Source organism: Schistosoma haematobium, chromosome ZW (genome assembly GCF_000699445.3).
Source record: "Schistosoma haematobium chromosome ZW, whole genome shotgun sequence".
Taxonomy (NCBI): domain Eukaryota; kingdom Metazoa; phylum Platyhelminthes; class Trematoda; order Strigeidida; family Schistosomatidae; genus Schistosoma; species Schistosoma haematobium.
This window is the reverse complement of record NC_067195.1, coordinates 6,934,633-6,960,847: the sequence shown is the minus strand read 5'-3', so window position 1 is coordinate 6,960,847 and position 26,215 is coordinate 6,934,633. Positions and strand designations below refer to the sequence as shown.

The window sequence follows — 26,215 nt, the reverse complement described above, 5'->3', positions numbered from 1 at the left end:
GTAACTGAAAGAGGATAGTTTTGTATTGGATTAAACAGGATTTTATAGATTAATTTTAATTTTATAACTTTCTTTAGGACCTCCAACTCCTCCATTGAATGTTACTGCATCTGTATCTCCGTCATATGCTGAACCAGAAGATCAAATGATAACAGTGAATTGGTCCGAACCTGAAACAGCAACAACAACAACAACATCTACTGGATCATCTCCACTTTATTACACTGTAGAGTATAGAGTAGATGAAGGACGTGTTTGGAATAAATTAGTCTGTGGTAAAGAAGTTACTGGTATGAAACTAGATTTTCCTCCAATTAAAGAAAATTTGAGCGCTGGTAAATCATATGACTTCAGAGTTATAGCTGTAAATAAAGCTGGTACAAGTGAACCGTCAAAACCATCGAATTCAATCCAACTAGGTCGGTTTCTGTTCATTTTATGATTATTATTACTAGTTCATATATCTTTGCCTATTACTATGCACTATACAACTTTCAGAATGAATAAATGAAGTATGCGGCTTACTTTTGTCATTTAAGCATAAAGTGACATTGAGATACCTAAGTTAATTTTAATTAAACCAGAAAATAATTCATATAAACGAAATATCTATTATAAAAAGCTCATTTCACCTTTATTTTTTCCTCTCTATTTATCATCCTAATACCTCCCAGTGATAGGTATTTCAAAACATAAAGCCCATTAATTTTGATGTGATTGCACTGATGATATATGGATTACGTCCGTTAAATCACCATCACTGGTAACTGATGTTCTAAAAGATGGTGAAGATTTGTAGCTCAGGTGGATGATTTTGTTCTCAGAGAGCAAAACTCCATCAACATGTTCTAAGAATTTAACGAATCACATCAGTATTATGATCTATCGTAATATCAGTTTCTATAGAACAAAGAAAGTACACATTCATATAGACTTTCAGCTAGATTACACTGAAGCTTAATAATACTTTATCCCTTCATTTTGTACGTTATCTAGTTTTAACTTGGTTTTCACAGTCGCATATAGTATTAATTCTGAACAATTTGGGTATCTTGTAAGCGTTGAATTATTACTCCATCAGTAAAATCAGGCAAAAATCAACATTGCTACTTTAAATATACATCCTGACCCTGAAATCTCATTGATTAGTCAGTATAATATGTATACATATAGCGAAAATATCTTAAAAGATGATTGTTGTAACGAGAACATTTTAATCATTTAACTTCATTTACATTGTAATGGGTTGCCAATTCATTAATTTTAAACGACTTTCTATTTTTATGCACACAATCCTTTATTGTTACTATTAATATTCCGTAATAAAGCATTGTAATACTTCAGTTACGTCATTGTGTGTATTCCTTGTTCGTATGTCCTCACGGAACTAATACTTCAAAAATATCATATTTTTGGTATAATATAGAAGTATTTCAACAAGTTTCCGTTTCTTATTTCTTGATCAGTCCTAACATTGAGTGGTCGCCAGTTAGTAGTTAGCAGTCCAGTAAATCGCATCTAAATAACGTATATTCTTTTCAATGCATATTGCCAGCAACTACGATGACTCTGATCGTAGTTTTTTTGTAACTTGTACAGTGAAAGGTTGTACACTTTTCAGAAACGCACCTGAATAGGTTTATGCGATTGATAGACATAATGTATCAAAACAAAGGAAAAAACAAATAACTTGCTGAAATATCTAGATGGCATGAACAGGTAGCCCAGATGTTCAAGTAAGTCGCTAAAGATATAGATATACATACGATTGTACAGCTCGATCGTAAATTCATTGAAAAGAGATCCCTTCTCTGAACTTCGTGTTTTTGATCTTATTTGTTGGTCACGATAACTAAACAAAATAATACTTAAGGTGGTTCTAAAGCTCTAACTAATGTTTTTCCAAAACACAATGTGCTGCTTATTACGATAATGAACAGTTTTTTACATAAGCTGTTTGGTTATTTTGCCATTTGTGAAATATCCAAAATCAGGTAAATGAAGTCATATATACAAGAAAATATAGATTTAGATTTTGAGCAATATTTATAATGTCGTAAGTGGTTAGATTAAACTATGTTAAATATGAGCAAATTCGGATAGTGGATAGCAGTGGAATCCAGGACGCGCGTTTCGTCCTATTTGGGGCTCGTCAGATGGATGTGCCTGCATCTCAGAGTTGATGTTCACTCAAGGACTAGAACCCAGTACCGTTCGCTTTAAATGCCATCACGTTATCCACTTAGCTATTGAGTCCTGATAGACGCTTGCTTGTGCAATGGATTCCACTGCTAGCCACTATCCATCTTTGCTTATAATTCTTGTGAATTAAGGCAATATGGAGGCAATCCGCGCAGTATGCACATATACCAATAAGAGACTAATCAATCGCAATCCTAAACATCAATGTAGAGATTCAAGTAAACAATACCAAGAGAATCTATTCATATATATTTTCTATTATTATCATTATTATTATTTCATTTATTAACAGGTATAGTACTTGAATTTATACGTCAATTAGAAGATTTAATTATAACTAACATTGAACCAATTGAATATAAATTAGAATGTGAGTTATCACGTAAACCAAGAACAATGATAGCTTGGACAAAAGATAATAAACCATTAATTATAAGACCAGATGATACTCATATGAAATTTATTGATCAAGGCACAATTCAATCAATTCATTTTACACATTTAATTGATACAGATATTGGTGATTATGCAATACAAGTAGAGAATATTTCATCAAAATGTAAATTAGAAATTAAAGGTAAATATGATACTAATAATGACTTAATCACTTATGATGTAATAATCATGGTCAATACGATTAATCAGCTAATTAGTTTCAGTGGACGAGTTTGTGACATGAAAATAAACTGATTCATTTTCATTCTAATAGTTGAATTCATGAGTTGATTTAATCTAGACTACCACTAAAGTTCTAGAAACACTGATTGATGGCTGTTTCGTCATAGTATGAAACTCTTCAATAGTGCTGCTCCAATGCTTCCAAATTTTCAATGATAGTCTAACTGAAATTGATTCATGAATTCAACTATTAAAAATGTTACTAGAAATCTCAACAAACCCCTATTCTGATAATTTTCATTTGTCATTTGATAATTTGTTATAATTGTTTAGAATAGAAATAATACAAAGAAAGCACCAACCTGACTGAATTCCAAGTCTATGATGTATAGTGCTTATATCTGATTAATTGAATGAGTACCTTTGTAAGAGAATAAAACGTTATATTTTGGAAAACAACCGTAGTATTTATGTAACGATAATTCACAGTAAAATGGATAGTTCAACAAGTCGAATATTAACATATTTTAGTTTTACTTTTACTGATACTTGAGATCATGAGTCAGCTGAAGCTAGATCGCCATGGGAATCCTGGAAGCATTGGAAGGCCGTTTCGTCCTGTTGTGGTACTCTCCAGCAGTGCACATTCACGATCCTTCCTCGCCAGATTCCAACTCAGGACCTGTCCATCTCGCGCGCGAGCGCTTAACCTCTGGATCACTGAGATGGTATCTGACGGTGCTAATGTCTAACTTCAACCAATCCGTGCACTTCTGAGGAGTCCCATAATAGGACTAAACGGCCGTCCAGTGCTTCCAGGTTTTCTATGTTGGTCTATCTTCAATTAACTAATGATCTCAACTATTAAAATTATTATAATATCCACAAAACACCTTCTGATTTTACTGATACCATTAGAAGAAATTTAGAAATTATTACTACAAAACATTTTTGTACTGATAACGGTACTTGTTGATAAATCATATTTTCATTTACTATCAAAGTAAACTAGCAGTTTATTAAGTAGAAAATTGCGACATTTTTCCCGTTATGACACGATATCATGACAATAATTTGTATCAGAAGGGGTTTCTGTGAATATTATAGTAATTTCAATAGTTAAGATTAAGAGCCAATTGAAGCTAGACCACCATTTAAAACCTGGAATTACTAGATGGCTGTTTCATTCTATTGTGGGACTCCTCAACAGTGCGCATCCACGATCCCGCCTCACGAGATTCGATTCCAGGACCTATACTTTGATTTGATACACTATAAACAGACTGGGTCACTTATACACAGATACATGTTCAAAACCAATAATTGAGAACAAAATACATGTAAGACAATGGTTTATTCAACATAAATTCAATCAATCTATAGCAAAATTAAAGTTATAAGATAAAGATAAGATTTACATTACAAAGTATAAAGTGAGCCTATTTATCTTTTCCCACTAATCAACTGTAGACTTATTTGAAGATAAATAACAGTTAAGATTAATTTATGAATATAATTGACAAGGAAACCATAGGTTTGGTTGACAACAGTATATACATCCACACAGATAGTCAATCAATATGCTTAAAACATCTGGCTTTGCTAATGTTCTAACATGTTATTCGTTTATGTTAAGATCAATTGGTTTGATGAACTTTTGAATTTCATTTTAATAGTGTGCATATATAAGCATCAACCAAGCATCAGCGATTCGACTATAACGGGATGAGTATTGGAATAGTTAGAAGTTTAAGAACTATTTTTCAAGTTGTTATCATTGACGTTTCAAGGAATAACAGACTTTGTGTTCTCTAAAATCTTCACGAATGTAACCTGAAACAAACTGCATTTATCAAACTAATATGTGTTTTCATATGAATTCGAGTGATGAAAGCCAAAATATGATACATATGTATAGTAAATTTAAGACCTTAGTGTGCTGTGTTTGCATTGCTTTTACGCTTATATTTCATTACAGAACCTTAAAATTGTTGACTTAGATTAAGCCGCTATTGTCAGCAAACTTATAGTATAGTCTGATTTATTACTGGATCTTTTAAAAGTATTTTAAAGTTGTTCTTTTTTCACTCATTATCATTGTTCAAACTATAGGTGAAGATTGTCAGATAGTTGTTTATAATGTATCTTGTTTTCTTTTTTTAAAAAATGTTTACAGCTCCACCAACAATTCGAATATCTGATCAATTTGAAGATCATATTACTTTAAAGGCTGGTACTACAAAAATTCTAGAAATCCCATTTATATCTTCACCAAAACCTAAAATTAAATGGACATGGGCACCAAGTACTGACTTGACTCAAGAACAAACCCCTAGATTTAAACCGGATATAGTTGCTGGTTTAACTACATTACCTCTAAGTCGAGTGAAACGTGAAGATAGTGGAGCATATAAAGTTAAAATATCAAATGATCTTGGTGAAATTTCCATAACAATTCATGTCATTGTTATTGATAAACCATCTCCACCAAGAAATCTTACAATAACTGATGCTACAGAAAAATCAGTCATGTTTAATTGGGATCTACCAGTTAATGTAAATGAAAATGAATCTTTAGAATATGTTGTTAATTATCGAGATGCAACCAAATATTCAAGTCAACCAATTAATGTTTGTGTAACAAAGGAATTGAAAACATTTATAGATGGTCTTAAACTGGGATCTCAATATATATTCTCAGTTTGTGCACGAAATGAAGTTGGTGATTCCGCCTTTGCTGAAAGTCAGGCATTCTTAATGAAGTATTCTTTTGGTAAGTTAATTTTCTTAGGTTTATGATTGTTATAAGCATTATTTGTGAATGGAGTAGTTTATTTGTTTTGTCATACGAAATTACAAGATATAGTGAATAAACTTGTGGTGAAAATTCAGGTGTACGTGTTACATATATCCCATATTTAATGTCATTGTTCCCTTTTTTAATATAGACCCACCTGAAGCTCCAGGAATACCTCAGGTTACTATATTAGAAAGTGGTCATGTTTCACTGGAATGGACACCTCCTTCATCAGACGGTGGTTCTCCGATCACAGAGTATTTCATTGAAAGCATGGATGAACGTCCAGTTGTAAAAGGCCGGCGCCGGACATCGACCTATGGTTCTCGAGCACAGTGGAATTCACTAACTTCAGGAATCATATTTGAACCCAATGTTCAACCGAAAGCTTCAGTAACTGGTTTGTCTCCTGATAAACAATATACATTCCGTGTATGTGCTGTTAATAAAGCTGGTAAAGGGCCATTTAGTCCACCATCAGAATCTTGTTTACCCTTAATAAAACGTAAGTTATTTAACAAAATTTTGATTTATTTGGTTTCTGATCAAAATTTCTATAGACAGTCTGAAGTATTTTAAAGGTTGTTAGGGTACTTATCAAAGTACGTGTACAACAGTGACGCAAAATATATATTACTTGTTACTGATTTCTCTGGAGTAAATGATAAAGAATACCTAACATGGCAATTTGGTCATATCTTCTAAAAATGCCGCATTACGTGACTTTATTCATTTATTAAATGTAGTCACCTTTGAAAATGTTACGATTCAAATAAGCAAGTAACTTCAATGAATCATTTTCACGAGATATTTAAGAATTTTTGATGAATAAGACTGTCAGAACTTGGGCGGCATGACAGTAACACTAATATGAATTTATCTTTGCTTCATATAAGTTCCGACTAAATAGTATACACTTTATGAGTGGTTTTATTTATTTTAAAGATAGGCCAATTTAATTATAATGTCAACGAAGGGTTGTGGTAATGGTTGAATTTCAGTAAAATCACGAACTGATCTAAGGTGGACGACCATTGAAAACCTGGGAGCACTGGATGATCACTCCTTCCTAGCACGAGACCCATCAGGAGTGCGCATCTATGACCTCCCAATTGAAAGTCAAACCCTGGAACTTTGATCTCACACGCAAAACCTCTAGATTACTGAACCGTCACGAAACGGTATTATTGTCTAATTTCGATTAATTCGCTATATTGTGTGACCATTTTCCATTTTCTTTGGTTGGTACCTTCCTCACACCCTACAATCTTTTACTCCAGTGATCACGGCTTCTCATTAGGATTTATTTCTCAAAACGAATTAAACGCGTAAATGTTATTTTGCTCTGTCGTCTGAGTCTGCTACTGATATACATGTATGCATGTATGCGAGCCCAGCCAGCTACTTGCGTGAGGAAACCAACAGTAAGCAGAAAGCTTTAAATTAGCTAAACTGAGTCAAGAATGTTTGTTCAACTCACTCATAAATTTATATCTTTTTTTGCTGGTAAATTAAGGCAACATGTTTCTTTCTTTAGAAAAGGAAGCCAATCTTGACTAACAGTATGCACCTATCAGCATCTCTCACTTATCATTTGGCTTATATCTGATCGGCATAGCGAATCAGTGAATGAAAGCAAAATTTACATCGCTTCACGTTTTGTTGCAACCTGTCCTGTGTTTTAATTGTTTTTTACTAATTTAGCTCCTAAAGTTCCTGGAAAACCTGGTCCTATAACCGTCGGACCTTTAAATGAAACAAGTGTCAATTTAAGTTGGACACCTGGTACTGTAAACGAAGACTTTGGACCAGCTGATTATTATATAATTGAAGCTTGTGAAGATGATGGTAATGACTGGAAAGAAGTTGGAAAGACAACCAAGCCAGATGATTGTAACTTGAACGTGAACAATCTAGACAGTTCAACACGTTATCAATTTCGTGTTCGTGGAGTGAATAAAGAAGGTGTCGGTGAACCATCAAAACCATCAGAAAGGATTTGTTTAAAGAAAGGTAATTTTTAAAGTAAAAATTTGTGCTCAAACTTGTTTTCTTTTTTGTTTCTTTACTGATATTTGTATTTAACTATAATTGAGCAAAAGGATTTACACTAAGGCTAAACTATTTTAGTGTACCCAGTTAGATAACGACTTTGAATCTTCAATGTAAAGCTAAAAAATTAGTACCACTCACAGTGTGTCAAATGAGTAACTTTGAAAATGATTACTTTATATAGCCCTTGGGGTTCTGTAAATGTAGTGATAGTCCATTGTACAACCACTGAGTAGAAATAACATTGTACACATGAAAGTAATTTAAACGTCTATTTCTTTGGACGGATGGCAAAGTAACTCAATTAAGCATTGCCAGTTTTCATTTATCCCCACTCACTTCCCATATGAATCATACTCACACCAATGAAGTTGGATTAAGTTAATTCTTTAGTGCTAAAACAGATCATTACTCCATAACTTCATTTACAAAAGTGTATTCAAACAAATTTAAGGCTATATAAATCGGTTTGCTTAACTATTTGACTTATTATAAATACTCTATAGGCAACCTGATCTTCAGTCTCATTAATAAATTTCTGTACCAAAATATATTGAACTAAAAATTTATAATGGACTTTCAAACTCAGCAAACTATCTAAAATCCTGTACACATTTAGATCTAATTAATTTTTGTGGAGCTATATTCTTAGCTGAACCAAGTTTTATGTTCATGGACTGATAAAAAGGCATAGACATTACAAGGTCGTTTTAACAATTGATAGAATGTTGTATAATAACTGGCAATGATTCATATAGTATTTAGGGATTATTCATATCACTTTATAGAGTAAATTATATAGTGTCAGGGTTATGATTGTCTGCCAACTTGATCCAATCAAAATCACACCGATCCTAACACTTAATTCAACCAACTACATGAAAGTAGAAGACTAATAATGTATAAGAAGCATATTTGTCAAGCCGAATGAAAGTGTAATAATCCAAGAAAAGACTGTAAGCCATTCATGGAATGAGATGTTCTTGACGAGAATCAAATGGACTATATATATATTTTACTACTGTTGCTATTATTAGTACTGTAGTGAACAAGAACACGACTGGGGACAACTAAATAAATTACAGAACAACTTACTAAAATCTGAGAATTATACAGAAAATACTTAATTTGCAATCAATCAGTTGTATCAAACTTGATTGTTCCTTTTGCAAATATCAGACTATCATCTCAGATTTCATTGTTCCTATATTTTCACACCAAATTGCTTTCCGTTTCCGTTCTTTCCTTTTCAATCTTCTACTAAAATAAATTCTATTTTTGACTATCGTTACATACTACTTATGTGAATATAAGTAGTTCAAATCACAATACTATTATTTACTATTGTTTTTAAATCATTTTTAGATGCTCCATTAGTTATAACTAAAGAATTAGAATCAATTCATTTGAATGAAATTCCACAAACAATCGAATATGAATGTCATCTTTCTAAATTACCACAAAAAGTTCAATGGTTCTATAATAATAAACGTTTAGATACATCAAATTTACGTAAATATCGTTTTATTGATGATGGTAAAATACAAAAATTAGAAGTATTAAAAATTACATTAAATGATGTTGGTGAATATTCTATTAAAATTGATAAATTAGAATCAAAGGCAACATTTGAAATTGATTGTAAGTTATTTTGTGTTTACTTTTTGATTAGGTAATATCATTATGTTGCTTGATTTTGATTCAGTGTAATAGATGAATAAGAATTTTTATCCTTTGTAAAATTGGTTTCTATCATGAACTGATGTCAATTAAGGAATTAGAAGGGGTTTTATGGAGATTTTAGTAATTTTACAGTTGAATTCATGAGTCAATTGAAACTAGAATACCATGGAGAACCTAGAAGCACTGGACGGCTGTTTCATCCTATTATGGGACTCTTCAGTATTGCGCATCCAGGATTCCGCCTTGCGAGATTCCAACCCAGGATCTATCAGTCTCGCGCGCGAACGCTTAACCTCTAGACCACTGAGCCGGCCGTCATTCAACGATGTTAATGTTTAGCTTAAACTGATCCACGAAATTTTGTCACCGATCACCATTGTCTTCAATAAGTTACTATCTCACAACAGACTCGTTTAAACTGCACTGGTCACGGCTTCCCACTAGGATGAAACGGCCGTCCAGTGCTTCCTGGTTTTCCATAGTGGTCTAGCTTCAATTGACTCATGAATTCGTCATTAAGAATTAAAGAGAAATAGAGGATTGTTCCTTTCAGGTTTGAGAGTTTTCAGAAATGAACACATAAAACACTACACAATTAAAATTCATAACCTTCATGTATGGCTGAAAGTAGTTAGACATTAATGTGCCATTGTGTTGAAATTCATTGATTCCTTTTTTTGAATTGATGAAATTTCTAATATAGTACGAACACGATAAAATATTATTGATGATTATTACCATTGTCTTACCTTCGACGTAGCTGATTAAATGGCCAGTTGCTTCTTGTTACACCTTTAAGAACCTATCTGGAAAGTAGTCATTATAAAGAATAAAATTATAATATCTTTGTTCAATTTAACCTGGTTCTCAGTGATCTTTCAAATGATTTCACTTTGTATTAAAAGTTATTTTCACCTTTGAACAAATATCCACAAATTATATATCTAAATAAAAAATTGAGTGAGACTATAATTTATGGACGAGCTTTGAGCGACGCCAGGCCGACCTTGAGAGTGTTCACCTAACCACTAGGACCAAATAAGGTTTATGAACCTGTATGAGGAAACAGTTGATAATTAGGGTTAGAAACTAGATTTAAGGTTTGCATCACGAATTGACGTCAGCTATAAGGCCAAAACCCTATTTATCTGAATGAATGAGTGAATTTCGCGCCAAAATCTGAGACCTGTTATCTTAAACGTGATTGGACCGTCCACAAATTATAGTCTCACCAAAAATTGATTAGATTTCTTTAATTCACATTATCTGTCACTAACACAACAGATAAATTCTCACGTTACATTCATAGAAATGATATGAATTTCTACTACAAGGTAGATATATTACTGAAAATAATGATGATAATAATAATACGTTGGTTAGAAACTTTAAATATACTTAGAATTGTATTATCAAATTCATTATACATAAGCTTAACAAAATAAAATTCATGAAACATGATTTACTCGATATGAGTGCTGTGATGTGCGGTGTCCAAAAACTGATACTGATACATGATGTGCTGCGCGTTAACCACCCTCAACCGACTACTTTGGCGAGAACACTATAGTGAGCGAGGAAGTGCATTGAGCTACCGAATGAAATTCACAAATACTCATTCATATATATATATCACTTTAATCCTTAGGAAGTTGACCCATTTCTTAAATGATGAAATGCACTTTTCCTTTAGGTCGTTTCTGATTACCATCGAATGACCTTCTCATTACGCTACTTCTGATTGGTTCTTCATATCAATAAGATATCTGATAGATTTTTTTGAATTGTAAATAAAACATCTATGAAGATGATTTACTTGTTTTGGTTACATGAATCTTCCCATTAGTGCTTAAGACTACAAATGCTCAATCATTTTTGGCATATATACGAATTGCCTCGATATTCACATGTATTATAATCAGAGTTGAATTATGGCTAGCAGTGGAACCCAGGATGTATGTTTTATCCTATTTTGGACTCCTCAGCTAACTGTACCTTCATCCTAGAGTTGATGATCACTCAAGGACTCGAACACAAATGCACATATGCCAAAAGGGACTAATCATTTGAAATCCAAAACATCAGTGGAGATATTTAGATAACAAATACAAATGAATTGAACTTCACTCCATTCTACAAGTCAGTTACAATCAAGATTCAGTAACTAATTGGATAACGCGATGGTGTTCAAATCAAACGATACTGGGGTTGAGTCCCGGAATGATTAATAACTCTGGAATCTAGGTACATCCAGCTGACGAGTCCCAAATAGGACGAAACGCGCGTCCTGGATTCCACTGCCAGCCACTATCCATCTTTGCTAATTAACAACTGTTTAATGAGTGATATTTTCTTTGTGTATTCTTTTGGCAATCATGGTAACTTTTTTAAAGAAAGTGTTTACCAAAATTATTTACGTTTATTCTGTGTTTGTCTATAAATACATCCCATGATTTCAATATACAAATAAATTATTTTATTATCTTTCATGTTTAGTACCACCTAAACTCTGTCTACCAGATGATTTCTCTGATACAATCATACTTGCTCAGGGAAATAATCGTAATATAGAGATACCATTTACTTCTTGTCCACCTGCTACCAGTATTGTTTGGTATTGGAATGGTAGTCGTACTCTGCCTGATCCAACAAAACGAACTGTTCCAGATAATGATTCAAAGTCTCAAGTGGTACTTCGTCTCACTGCAGTACAAGTTTCTGATGCTGGAATTTATGAAGCTATTATCACTAATCCATATGGAGAAGCTAAAGCAACCGTAACATTGAAAGTTCTTGGAGTCCCTGGTCCAGTAACATCATTGGAAGCACATGTTGAGTCACCTACAGAAGTATCTGTTTTATGGAAACCACCTGAAGATGATGGCGGTAGCCCATTGACAGGATATAAAGTCGAACAACGTCAATTGGCTCCTGAACCTGGAGGTGTTTTACGTTCTCAGGCTAAGGAGTGGAAGTTAATTGCAAATGTTAGTTTGAAATCAAAAACATCTAACGATGAAGAACCATTTGTACATCGTATCACAGGGTTAACTGAAGGAGCCACTTATTTGTTTGGTGTTTCTGCAGTTAATGATTGTGGAAGTGGACCAAGGAAAGAAATTTCCGATGGCTTGATAATGAAATCTCCTTATGGTTAGTTAAATTATTGAAATATCTATTCATCTTTATTTAATTTTGTATGACACAAAACCATTATGTATGAAACACCCGAAGAATTCTCATTCAAATTGTGTACGATTAACTATCGAACAATATAAGTTTATCGAAAATGAAAGATTCAAAATCTTATCAACTTCCTATTAGATAGATAAACTTACATTTCAGTGTTCATTCCAGAGTTAATAAGTTAGTGAAAAGCAGTTTAATGTCTGTTAAATAGGATTATTCATAATCCTTATACTTTACTACTCACTATCAGGATATGATCATACTTACTTACTTACGCCTGTTACTCCTCGTGAAGGAGCATAGGCCGCTCACCAGCATTCTCCATCCAACCCTGTCCTGAGCAATCCTTTCCAATAATTCGATTTCTGATTGAGATCATGAATCGATCAATGTTAGACCACCATTGAAAACCTAGAAATACTGGATGGCCGTTACGTGATATTATGAGACTCCCCATCGGTACACATTCACGATCCCGCAGGCGGAATTCGAATACAGGACCTTCGATCTGCCACGCAAAAGTTTAACCTTTAAACCGCTGAGCCGGCTGAAGGGTTACGCAAGATCGTGGATCGATTGAAGTTAGATATTGACATCATCAGATGCCGACTAAGTAGTTTAAAGTTTTAGAGTTCGTGCGCTAGACCGAAGTTTTTGTGTTTGAGTCCCTTTGGTATGGGATCGTGGATGCGCATTGATGAAGGGTTCCATACTAGGACTAAACGGCCGTCCACTTCTTCCAGGTTTTCAATAGCGATCTAGCTTAGATTGACCTATGAAGTCAACTGTCAAAATTAAATGATCATTAAAAGTTGTATCTTTATGATTTCATTTACTACTATTGAATAATGATAAATAAATGAGATTTCCCACTAATAATTTTACAAAGGAATAACAATAAAATAAAAGATTCCAATAAATATTTCACTTGATTGAAAGCGAAATTATGAGATGGTGGAAAATGATGTTTGTACTGATGGTGTCGTTCAAAAGAACGATGAAAGCTCCACGACCAAACCATCCAGCTCAGAGAACAAAACTCCATCAAAAGTGAAATTATTTAACCAAACATGATCATCTATGAAGAATTGTTCAATTCAAAGATAAGTTTCATTATGGACTAACATAGTGATCTTCAATAATAGGGTAAGCAAAGCTATGTTGATTAGAAATCAGCATAAAATACCGACCATGTACCTAACTTTAATCCATACACATGTAGACAACATATACACATGTATGATAGTGTTGTAACGTTATATTTCTTTATTTTTATGTCACAGATATTCCGGAAATCCCAAAACAACTTACTGCTAAACCAATAAATCATTCCACTATTGAATTAGAATTCAAATTACCAGTCACTCATGTGGAAGCGCCATTAACTAGTGTAATTGTTGAATATCGTCCTAAAAGTGTATCAAGGTAAATACTTTTATAGAAATATTATCAGATGATTATTAATTAAAATAGTTATATATTTATAGTCCGTTTATATTAAACTCGTATTAAAGTCAGAGGGGGTTTTGTAAATATTATAGTAATTTTAATAGTTGAGTTTACGAGTCAATTGAAACTAGATCACCATGAAAAACCTAGAAGCACTGGATGACCAGTTCGTCCCAGTATGGGACACCTCAGCAGTGCGCATCCACGATCCCGCCCCTCGAGATTCGAACACAGGACCTATCGGTTTCGCTTACTAAAGTATTTCTATATTCTCAATTAAATGAAATCTTAATTTTTCTAACTAAACAATTTGATGTCACTTTTAAGCTTACCCTAAAAGTTTGTAAAATAAGCTATATGAAATAAATAACTTTTACTTACTTGCAACTATAACTCATTGTGAAGCACATGACCTTGACATAGAATCACCAACCGACTCTATCCTGAGCCGTTTCTTCTAGTCACTTCAAAGTGTTATTCATCTTTCTGATGTCTGCCTAAAATTTCGAGGCAATCTGTTTTTCGGTTTACTTCTTTTTCATTTGCCTTTAGTTAGATTTTGATTTGTGATTCAGTTTGATGATTTCTGCACTGCATATTCTACTCACTTCCAGCGTCTTTTCCTAGTTTCCTCTTCATCTGGAGGCTAGTTTGTTCTCTGCCACAGTAAGTTATTGCTAAGGGCATCAGACCAACGGATTTGGAGTATCTTGTGAAGATTAATGTTCTTAAGTATTTATACCTTTTTGGTGGTAATTGTAGTAGTTCGCCAAGTATCAGCTCCGTACAACAGAACTGTATTGACGTTTGTATTGCAAATTATGACTTTGGTGTTGTGTGACAGTTGTTTTGAGTTCCAGTTGTTTTTAAGTCGTAAGAATGCTACCCTTGCTTTACTAATCAGTGCCTTCAGATTTGCATCAGATCTCCCTTCTTTATCAGTTATAATACACAGGTATGTAAAAGCCTTCACCTGTTCCAGCGTTCCTCCATCAAGTGTAGTTTGTTTGATGTTCTTTGTGCTGTATTTGAGGATCCTGCATTTTCCCTTGTACATGTTGAGGCCTACTGATACAGAGGTTGCTGCTACACTGGCTGTCTTCACCTGCACTTGTTGTTGTGTATTGGATAGAAGAGCTAGATCATCTGTGAAGTTCAAATCGTTTAACTACGTCTAACGTGTTCACTGTATTCCGCGCTTCCCCTGAAATGTGTAGGTCTCCATAATTCAGTTAACAATCAATAGAAAGAGAAAAGTCGAAAATGAGTAAGGCTGTCTGACATTGGTCTTCATTTAGAATACATCTGTACATCTGAAGTATGCTATTTGCACATTATTGAGATATTAATTTCTGAATCAAATTATGTTGTTGTGTGTACACAAATAATTTTAGTTCTGCCAACAACCTTTGCTATATAATTATTGCAACATAACATATCAGCTAACAATGAAAATATGAATTTTTTATTGCTAACAAACAAACCTTGTATAATTGAGATCATGAACTGATTGATGTTAGACCAGCATTGAAAACCTGGAAGCACTGAACGACCGTTTCGTCCTACCGTGGGACTCCTCAGCAGTGCGCATTCACGATCCCACTCAAGGGATTCGAACCCAGGACCAAAACGGCCGTTCAGTACTTACAGGTTTTTAATCCTGGTCTACCATCAATCAGTTCACGATCTCAATCAAATACCTAATAATCTCCACAACACTATACTGATAAACCTTATATAAACTTTTTATCGTAGGTAATAGAAAGTAAGATTTATTCAATAGCTTGTACTTAACAAATTGTCTTATCCAAAAAAAGTACAATTTCGTAAGTTAATTCTCAATTTATTTACATTGAATTATTTAATAATTAGATGGAAAACCCAAACATTTGAACCATGTTCTATAGTACAAATTGATAAACTTGAAGCAAATACAGAATATGAATTTCGTGTAAGTTGTACTAATTTGGCTGGTAAAAGTGAATCATCAAATCCTGTTAAAGCTAAAACAAAACAATTGCCAAGTAAGTAAAAAGTAATCACGTTTGTTTTCCCTCATTGATATTTAATAAAACTATTTAAATTTTGAAATAATGGAGAATATTTGTAACTTAGAATGGAGATATTTTACTAATTATGGTCTCTGAGCTAGATGATTTGATTGTGAAGCTTTAAGAATAATGAATGGTAATTTTTGGGATCCATTTATGGACCAATACTAAACGTATATTTTTATCGTATAATTGTTATGTAACTAAACTGTTCATATTCATGTCCCTCTTATTATGAGTTCTATTTTGACCTATAAACTATTATTATAGGATTTACCATTCTTGAGTTATGCCCTGTCTATCAACCACTATCTCCCACTTTCACAGCCACTTTTGGCCAAATATTGTACAAATGTTATTTTCTATTTTAATAGTACGTTGTGGTCTGTTTGGTTGGTATATAAACCCCGTATGTTTGAAATAAACTATTCATATTGCATAGGTTGAGATTGGTGTTCTGGACTCAACTGGGTAGGCTAGACAAGGAAGCAGGACTAATCAGGACTCTAGGCTGCTCGCACGTGTTTTATGCGTCACTGGTTCAATCGATAATTCGCTGCCGTCTAATCTGCAGTCACAGTTATAACAAACTTAAATTGTCCTTTTAAACAACATTATTATCAATATGTACTTGAAAATGAAATGATCTGTTGAAATTGCTTCACAATTAACTAATATTTTATTTTGTTAACCTGGAATTTGTTTGGTTTTTATTTTTAACTCTATGATTGTTATCTGCATCACTTTTTGTTGTTGTTTTTATTGATTGGTTTCTCTTATAACTTGAGCTCTGACATTACAGGTGCCAATTCTTTGTTTCAATGTTTCACAATCAAACCAACCAATTCAGAAATCATTACACCAATAATTGAAGTCAATTTTTAAACCTTTGGTTTAGGACCAATAAAATTAGGTAGAATCAACAAATAAAGATTTTTTATTGAAATCTCAACCTTAAACACTACACTTGACACTTTTCCTAAATATTTCAACATATATTCCCTACATGGTGCTATAAAGGTACTTTGTATTTAAGTACAGATATTTTCATGAAAGCCATTAAACAAACGTGATAAAACTAACTGAATATTAAAGATATGCATCGAAGTACAAATAGAGGTAGAAAAGATACCGAAATACACTGTATGCTGAAACAGTAATCATCATGGTCATTTCTTTATTCCTTATGGTTGTTATTTTAAAGGAAATGTCAAGTTTCCCAACTAGTCAATGAATCGGCTTATTTAGAAGTAACCAGACTTAAAAGGAAATGTGGACGATGACATTGATTCACTTAATCTAATCTGTCCAGTTTTTCATGACATTAATGATGGAGGGGGAAAGGCTTTGATAAACCCTGAAAAAAAAATCTCCTGAAGTTAGGAAACTGATGAAACTAGGCGTTCTTAGGAAACATCCAAAACAAATCTAGGACACAACTGTCTTCACCTTCATTTTCCCGTTCAGATAATGACCGAATTTGTTACTAATTTCAACACGTTTTCTCGAAATCATTTAAATTTCAGGGTCACGTATGATCTAATAAACATCGCTGCTTTCTGTTCATATACTAACCTCCAAAGTAAAGTGTTTCTTCAATACTTTCTACCTTCTGTTTTCCATCCGGGGTTCAAGAGTAGAAGACTTTCGAGAACTGGAAAGGGATTACGAAGTCGGTATCCAAGCCTTCAAGTAGAATATGTATCGTATCGTATGTCGTACAATCAGAAAATGTTGACAAAACTGAGTGTCTCTCGATCTAAAATACTACAAGAGCTTAAAATATGATTACTGACTGAATCACTGAGTTATTTAAATTTATTTATCAATTTTTGGACGGGTTTTTAATGAGCCTCCTGAAATACATGTTTCAATGTGTTCCAACATATATATATATATATATATACCAAGTACAAAATTTATCTTCTATCGGATTCAAATAACTAATACTAATCAAAGTATGCTACAACAATATCATCAACGAAGTGAATTTACTTCTGAAACTCCATATACTAGTCATTGGTTCATAATTGACAAATAATCATTAATCCGTTACTTCTTCCTTACTCTTCCAGTACCGTAATCTTTACTGTTAAAAAATGTATTCATTTCAGAACCTCCTGATGCTCCGAAGCTTGACAATGTTACACCAGTCAATACAAACTCAGTAAAAGTCAATTGGTTTTCTCCAACAAATGATGGTGACAGTCCAATTACATCATATCAAATAGAGATGTGCGATGCTAAAAATGGCACTGAAGTATGGAAACCAATTGATGCTTTAAACATAGATCGTACGGATCAAAGTTTACTATCTCCAGACGAACAAAAGTCATATGAGTTGATTGTGAAAAATTTAGACAATTCCAAATCTTTCAAATTTCGTGTTATTGCTGTGAATAGTATAGGACCAGGTAAACCGTCTAGAAGTTCACAACCTGTTACACCTGGTAAGTTATTTACTACTTACTATTTCTTTGGTAATAAATGGATGATTAGTCTTTTTTACGATTCATGTAAATGTTATTGAAAAACAATGAATAATTCAGAGAACAATTATATCTGATAATTTCCATTATTAGGTTCTACATCTAGAAATCCATAACTATTGCATTAAAATGGATAGAACAAGACAATTTTATTCTCCTAAGAACATGATCAATCAATTTCTACGTGAAAATTAGTTTTTATCAGTATGGGGTTATGGAAATTATTAAGTTTTTGATTAAGATCATGAACTGATTGATGTTAGACCACCATTGAAAACCTAAAAGCACTGGACGGCCGTTTCGTTGAGGTTAGAAATTAACAATGTCGGATGACGGCTGAATAATCTAGAGGCTAAGCGTTCGTGCGCGAGACCGAAGGCCCTGAGTTCGAATCCTGAGAGCGGGATAGTGGATGCGCACTGCTGAAAAGTCCCACAACGAGACGAAACGGCTGTCCAGTGCTTCCAGGTCTTCAATTTTGGTCCAACATCAATCAGTTCATAATCTCAATTACAAAGAATTAGTTTTATTTCTCTAATATGTATCAGTGCTGTTAAGTCTTAATTATCTCTCTTAACATTCTTAGAATTGGGGTTTGTAGATATTATGGTAATTTTAATAGTTGGATTTATTAGTCAATGTAAAGTAGACCACCATTGAAAACCTGGAAGCACTGGACGGTCCTTTCGTCCTAGTATAGTACTCGAACATTCATTCATTCATGAGCTGAAACCCATTCTTTATCTTAATCGACCAGTCATATGTGAATTAGCCATGTAGGATAAAGTATCGATTGATTATTCTCATGCAACAGATAGGTTAACACTGCTCATTACATGTAAATTTTAGGGATTTTCCTACAAATGTTTTTACAGAATATTTAATCACTATGTATATATTAGGAAGAAATTGTTATTCATTTTACATCTTACCAATGATGTAAAACTAAATAAGACCATTTTGATTGTATACCAATTATTGTACAAAAAGTACAAAAGAAGCTTACATTTGGACACTATTTTAATTATAAAACAAATTACTTTAGCTTTTTCTTTCGAATAATGATGGTTCCATGTAATATGAAAAGAATTTTGACTAGCCACTGTATGAAAATTATTTATGAGTATCTAATCATAGTTTCACTCGATAAAATAGTGTAATATTGACATTAATCATATTGCAGTGAATGAGAACACAAGTGGGGACAATCGAATGTATTGAAATACAAAATGACAGAATATCTTAATAAAATCTCAAGACCATACCGTAAATACTTCATTTGCAAATTATCAATTAATCGTCTCAGACTTCATTGCTCTTTCATTTCCGCACCAATCATTCTCCGTTCTCGTTCACTGTCCTTCGATCTTCTTAACCTTCTACCGCCAGATATATCACTTTCGATTGATAATACATACTACTTATATCTTTCGACATCAGTAGCATACACCACACTTTGTTGATCTTTGTTGTCAATTCTTCATAGAATAAATAATAAACCTGGCAGTTACTTTCGTTAACAGTAAAACCCTGATTCGAAAATTGACTATTCTATACTTTTTGAAAAATAATGACTTAGAAATTTAAATCAACAAGTGAATAGTATATCCTATTGGAAATCACAGTGTTAAATTACTTTAGGTTGAGTTTTGTTCCCTGAGCTGGATAGTTTTTTTCGTGTAGCTCTCATTGTTCCTCTGAACAACATCAGAACAAACTTCCCTTTTATCCCAAAGTTATTTTTCTGATAATGTTGTTTAGAAGAACAATAAGAGTTCTATGATCAAACCATTCAGTTCAGAGAACAAAAGTCCTTCTAAATTATCCATCTGAGCTAAAAATCTTCTCCACTATTCAAAATTGATTTACTTGTTCATACGTTCATGTATCATGATTTTCAGTTTATCAATACAAGTTACATAATATTTTATGTCAACCTTAAAAACAACATACAATTCATGAATAACACTATGAACAGATCAATTCTTCAAATGTTTATCATTTCAAACAATGTCATAAATATTATAAGCAAATATGGATAGTGGCTAGCAGTGGAATTCAGGACGCGCGTTTCGTCCTACTTCGAACTCGTCAGCTGGATGTACCTTCGTAGTACGCACATATGCCAATAAGAGACTGATTAATTACAGTCCTAAACATTAGTGAGAAGATTCAAGTAAACAATATCAAGTGAGTTTAAACTTCACTCCACTGCACAAGCAAGTGGCTATCTGTTGTAACGTGTGAGACTGCAGGTTTTGATAGGCAGCGCTTATATCGATCGATCACAGTAACACGGAAAACACGTATGGACGACCTAGTGCCCTGATTGGTCCCGCTTCGCAGTCTGTCCCAGCCAGTTGAGTCAGGAACACAAGTCACAGCCTCTGAGTTATGAATCATTGTATTTCAGACATACTCTATTTATATACCAAACAAACAAACCACATCGTACCATAAAATAGAAAACAACATTTACACAATATTTAACAAGTGAAATAGACATCGACCAGTAGGAAATGTACATTTAAGGTCCAAGGCCACCATAGACTTTTCCTCAGCATCCATAACACTATCTAAACTCAATAGCTAAGTGAATAACACAATGATGTTTGAAGCAAATGATGCTAGGTTTGAGTCATTCAGTGAACATCAACTCTGAGGTGCAGGTACACCCAACTGACGAGCCCCAAATAGGACGAAAGGCTCATCCTGGATTCCACTGCTAGCCACTGTCCATCTTTGCTTATAGCGGTTGTGAATTAAGGCAATATCGAGGCGATACGCACATTATGCACATATCCCAATAAGAGACGGAACAATTACAGCCCTAAACATCATTGAGAAGTTTCAGGTAAACAATACCATGTGAATTTCATGTCATAAACAGTTCGTAGCTTTTCAATACAATATCATTTGATTATATAATCTTGTTATCCTTATTAATACCTCTCATAAAATATCCATAGTTATATGAAAATGTTTTAAAATCCATCGCTATTTTTTTGCCTGAAAAACTTATAGGAATTGAAGTCAATATTATTCGACCATTGAATAATGTTTGTTTTGATGAAATTCCAAAATCTGGAACAAAAGTTGAATTAGAATGTGAATTAAGTCAATCTAATTGTCGAGTAAATTGGTTATATAATGGAAAACCAATTGTATTGGGCAAGAAATATGATTTCTCTCCAGAAGGAAATGTTTATCGATTAATTATTAATGATATAACACTTGAAGATATGGGAGTTTATGAATTGAATTATAAGAAGTTAAAAACACAATGTAAAGTAGAAGCTAAAAGTATGTTTTAAAATGTTAAGATATAAATTTAACTACTTGATAAAAAAATAAGTAGTGTGTTTTTGCCTAATTATTTTATGTATAACTTCGTACTATGCATCTCACTCTAACATATGTTGTATATTCAAAAATAATCGTCTGCTTGTGATAATCTTCAATGCTAACTAAAGGTGAAAATTTTTCGTTTAATAGTCTTAGATTTCAGGTTAACATAGTTATATTTTATTAATACTACTATAGTGAATGAGAACACCAATGTGGAGATAACCAAATGTTTTTGAATACATTACAAAATCTTTAAACAAAGATGGATTGTGACTAGCAATGGAATCCAAGACGCACGTTTCGTCCTATCTGGAACTCATCAGCTGGACAAGCAAGTGGCTATTTGGACTCAGTAGGTCAGCGGATAACGCGATGGCTTTTGAAGCGAACAGTACTGTGTTCAAGTGAACATCAATTGTGGCGTGCAGGTACATCCAGCTGATGAGTTCCAAATAGGACGAAACGTGCGTCTTGGATTCCATTGCTAGCCGCTATCCATCTTTGCTTAGAATGCTTGTAAATTAATGCAATATCGAGGCAATACACACAGTATGCACATACACCAATAAGAGATGGATCAATTGCAGTCCTAAACAACAGTGGTAAGATACAAGCAAACAACACCAAGTGAATTAAACATTACAAAATTTCTTGGTAAATTCTGAGAACCACACAGTAAATACCCCATGTGCGAAATGTTTATCGATTGTCTCGGACCACTCGCTCATTGTTCTCGTTCTCTTTTCTTCGATATTTTCAACCTCCTGCCTTCCAGCATCCCGATTTCGATTTATGATAAATACTACTTATATCTGTCGATATCAGTAGCACACACTACACTACGTATCACGTGAGAATCATTCTTAAGGTTTAGTAAACTGTTGAAGTAATCGTGACTTTGAATAATTATGAAGAATCCAGTGTTTGGTAAACTACGAGACAAGATAAATTGTACGATTATCTGTATATCAACCAGTCACGATCTAAATGAAACTTAAGCACTGGGATCAGATTAAAAAGTTGGATATGTTTTGGGAAGAATTGATAAAGCTGATAGTCATTGCATTAAAAAAGATTGTTAGAAACATTTGCTAATCAAAATTAGTTCTATCAGATTGCTTCTAGTGATTAGGATAAGTGAACCCAAGATAAGCAGATACAATCCAGTCCAGATCAGATTGTGCAAGTTATGTAATTGACTTTTATAAAACTAGAAAATAAAAAAAAACCTATTTTTACACTAACTGTTATATCCCGATAAGAATAACGAATGGCAACTGTTAGAATATATTTCTGGATTAATACTATACATGTATTTTTATGGTATAATTGTTACGTAGCTAAACTATTCATATACATGATCCTCGTATTATAAGCTTTATTTTGACCTTTGAACTGTTGCTATACAATTTACCGTTCTTGAGTTATGCACAGTACATTAATTTACTGTCTCCCACATTCACAGCCACTTTTGACTAGATCTTGTACAAAAGTTATTATCTATTTTATAGTACGATGTGGTCTGTTTGGTTTGTATATAAACTCAGTGTACTTGAGATACAGGATTCATATCGTGGGGGCTGAGATTGGTGTTCTGGACTTAACAGGCAGGGAGAAGGACCGATAAACACTCTAAACTGCTGGTACGAGTTTTATTTGTCATTGATCTGGTCAATAAATCACTATTCTCTAATTGGCAGTATCATTACGTTATACATTGATAGGAGCAAAAACTCACAAGTTATAACACTAACCTAGCCCTATATCATTAAATTAAGATTGCGATAAACTCATTTAATCCAAGAAAAAATTTATGATAACCTCTTCATAAATTAATGAACATGTTTTAATCATATAAAATTTTTTTAGTTCCACCAACACTTCTTGAAGATACTGAAGAAAGTCATACACGTCGTATTAATGTTGGTTCAAATTGTGTATTTGAAGTACCATTTAAAGCTTATCCAAAACCTACTATAAAATGGCTTGCTCAAAATATACCTATTACGGATAAAACAAAACGTTATCAAGTTAATATAGTAGCTGGTTTAACATCATTATCTATACAACGTGTACAAAATGATGATACTGGTCAATTAATTGTTATCATTGAAAATGAACATGGAAAATTAACATGGAAATGTGAACTAATTGTTATTGGTAAGTGATTATTCAAGTTATTTATATTTAAAAGTAATTTAATCTAATAAATTTTACAAATATTCAACCTTCATCATATACTGATATGAATGAACAACTAACATGTCATCAAATGAGATCTATACAGCATAAGCATAATCTTAATCTCTAATTAAAACAACTTAAGTGGCTAAAAATTCATTGTTTATTGATATGTTATTTTTAGATGAATGAATTCAAGTTTTAATAATAAGTTTAGTCAAGTTAACCGCGTAAAGGGATATATAATTGTGATTTTAAAAAAAAGAGAGATAAATGAACTTTGTCAGGAGTTAACAGAATTTATAAAATTCGAACTACTGGTGGTCATATAATTTGTAAATTATAAATGCAATCCTTTTTCAGGGGACGGGCGTGGACAAAGAAGTTCATGTGTACCGCCTAAAAATTCTATTGTACATTGAAACATTTGTTAAGTTTACTTTAGTTTCGAATGTTTAGCTGATGATAAAAAGTCTTAAGTTGACTGCTTGTTAGTTATTTTTAAGATGAAGATATGACTTACCTATGGTTGATATTAAATATAAGGCGAAAAAACATTGACTAATGATCCTCAACTTCGTTATTGAATACGCTTAGAATGTAGTTGATTTCAATTAACACAAATGAAAAAAAAATTTTTCAAGTGATGTTAAAAGTTAAATAATAAAATATATTTTTTGGTTAAGATCATGAAGCGCTTGATGTTATACCGACATTAAAATCCTGGATGCACTGTTTGACTGCCGTGGGACCCCTCACTAGTGCGCCCGGAGAATTTGAACCCAGGGTCTTTGGTCTCGCGCGAACGCTTAACCTCCACACCATTGAGACGGCCGGCATCCAACGATGTTAATATCTAACTCCAACCAATCCACAAAATCGCGCGATAATCTTCCATTGTACTGAGGTAGATACCTGTCTCTACCTGACATGGATTGGCTCCACTGGTCACGGCTTCTCACTAGAACTCCGAGAATTCCCTCACGAAGCTGGTCACTAGTGAGCATATGATGATTATCAGTATAGGGTTGTGGTGATTATTAAGTTTTTGATTGAGATCATGAACCGATTAATGTTAAACCATTATTGAAAATTATTGAAAAAACTCGTCAGTGAACATCCACGATCCCTTTCGTAGGATAGTTAGAAGTATTTGAAACATTTACCTAGCACCTCATAATATTGCAGGATTAAACCCTGCTCCATATATTTCATTTTGTAGTCATTGTATATCATTAATTCTTATAAAAAGAAATATGATTCAAATCATATTAACAACTGATTTATCTTAAATTGACTGTAATCACTTTCAAATCATATGCTAAAGTACCTTACCTAACTTTCAACTTTACACTTTTATGGCATCAAATTGAGTCAACAGTTATCCGTTTCAATGTATATGATCAATTTAAGGGGATTTCTATTCTTATAGTTCCATTTACCATATACTTTTATTATTCTCATTTTATTTTAATTAGATAAACCAAAACCAGTTGAAAATTTAACTGTTGAACCAAGTATAGATCGACTTCATATGATAATGAATTGGAAACCACCACGTAAAGATTTAAATAATCCAATTACACATTATGAATTAGAATATCGTAATTCAAAAAATCGTTCATGGCAAACATTTAAAAATGGTCCATTAGATGTAGATGATTTATATAAAATACCTAATAATTTAACAAAATTTGAAATAAAAATTACAGAAAAAGAAACAGCGAATAGTTTAGCACCGAATACAGATTATTATTTTCGTATAATAGTTGTTAATGAAGTTGGAAAAAGTGAACCAACTGAAACACGTTCATTCATTAAAACACCATCATTACCAAGTAAGTTAATATCTTTTATATTATATTGTTTAAAATATTTCTATCAGATGGGTTTTGTGGAGATCGTAGTAATTTCAATGGTTAAGATCATAAGTCAGTTGAAGCTAGACCACCATGGAAAACCTGGAAAACTGGACGGCCGTTTCGTCCTATTGTGGGACTCCTCAGCAGTGCACATCCACGACCTCGCCCCCTGCGAGATTCGAGCCCAGGACCCACTGGTTTCGCGCGCGAGAACTTAACCACTAGACCACTGACCCGGCCGGCATCCAACGGTGTTAATATCTAACTTCAACCTATCCACAAAATCGCGCCACC

The 26,215-nt window shown here is 33.2% G+C and overlaps 1 protein-coding gene across 1 annotated transcript in view; it reads left to right on the top strand.

Annotated features, from left to right (window-relative positions):
• The window catches only part of MS3_00002673 (uncharacterized protein), a 252,496-nt gene that overhangs the window by 145,979 nt on the left and 80,302 nt on the right, over positions 1 to 26,215 (top strand). Inside the window, exons 62-74 of the mRNA XM_051210282.1 lie at positions 78 to 419; positions 2,495 to 2,779; positions 4,997 to 5,593; positions 5,769 to 6,122; positions 7,322 to 7,630; positions 9,035 to 9,310; positions 11,849 to 12,505; positions 13,825 to 13,966; positions 15,863 to 16,014; positions 18,156 to 18,491; positions 21,555 to 21,833; positions 23,748 to 24,038; positions 25,538 to 25,897. Coding sequence (XP_051070256.1) covers positions 78 to 419; positions 2,495 to 2,779; positions 4,997 to 5,593; positions 5,769 to 6,122; positions 7,322 to 7,630; positions 9,035 to 9,310; positions 11,849 to 12,505; positions 13,825 to 13,966; positions 15,863 to 16,014; positions 18,156 to 18,491; positions 21,555 to 21,833; positions 23,748 to 24,038; positions 25,538 to 25,897 — 4,380 coding nt within the window. The remainder of the gene's footprint in view (positions 1 to 77; positions 420 to 2,494; positions 2,780 to 4,996; positions 5,594 to 5,768; positions 6,123 to 7,321; positions 7,631 to 9,034; positions 9,311 to 11,848; positions 12,506 to 13,824; positions 13,967 to 15,862; positions 16,015 to 18,155; positions 18,492 to 21,554; positions 21,834 to 23,747; positions 24,039 to 25,537; positions 25,898 to 26,215) is intronic.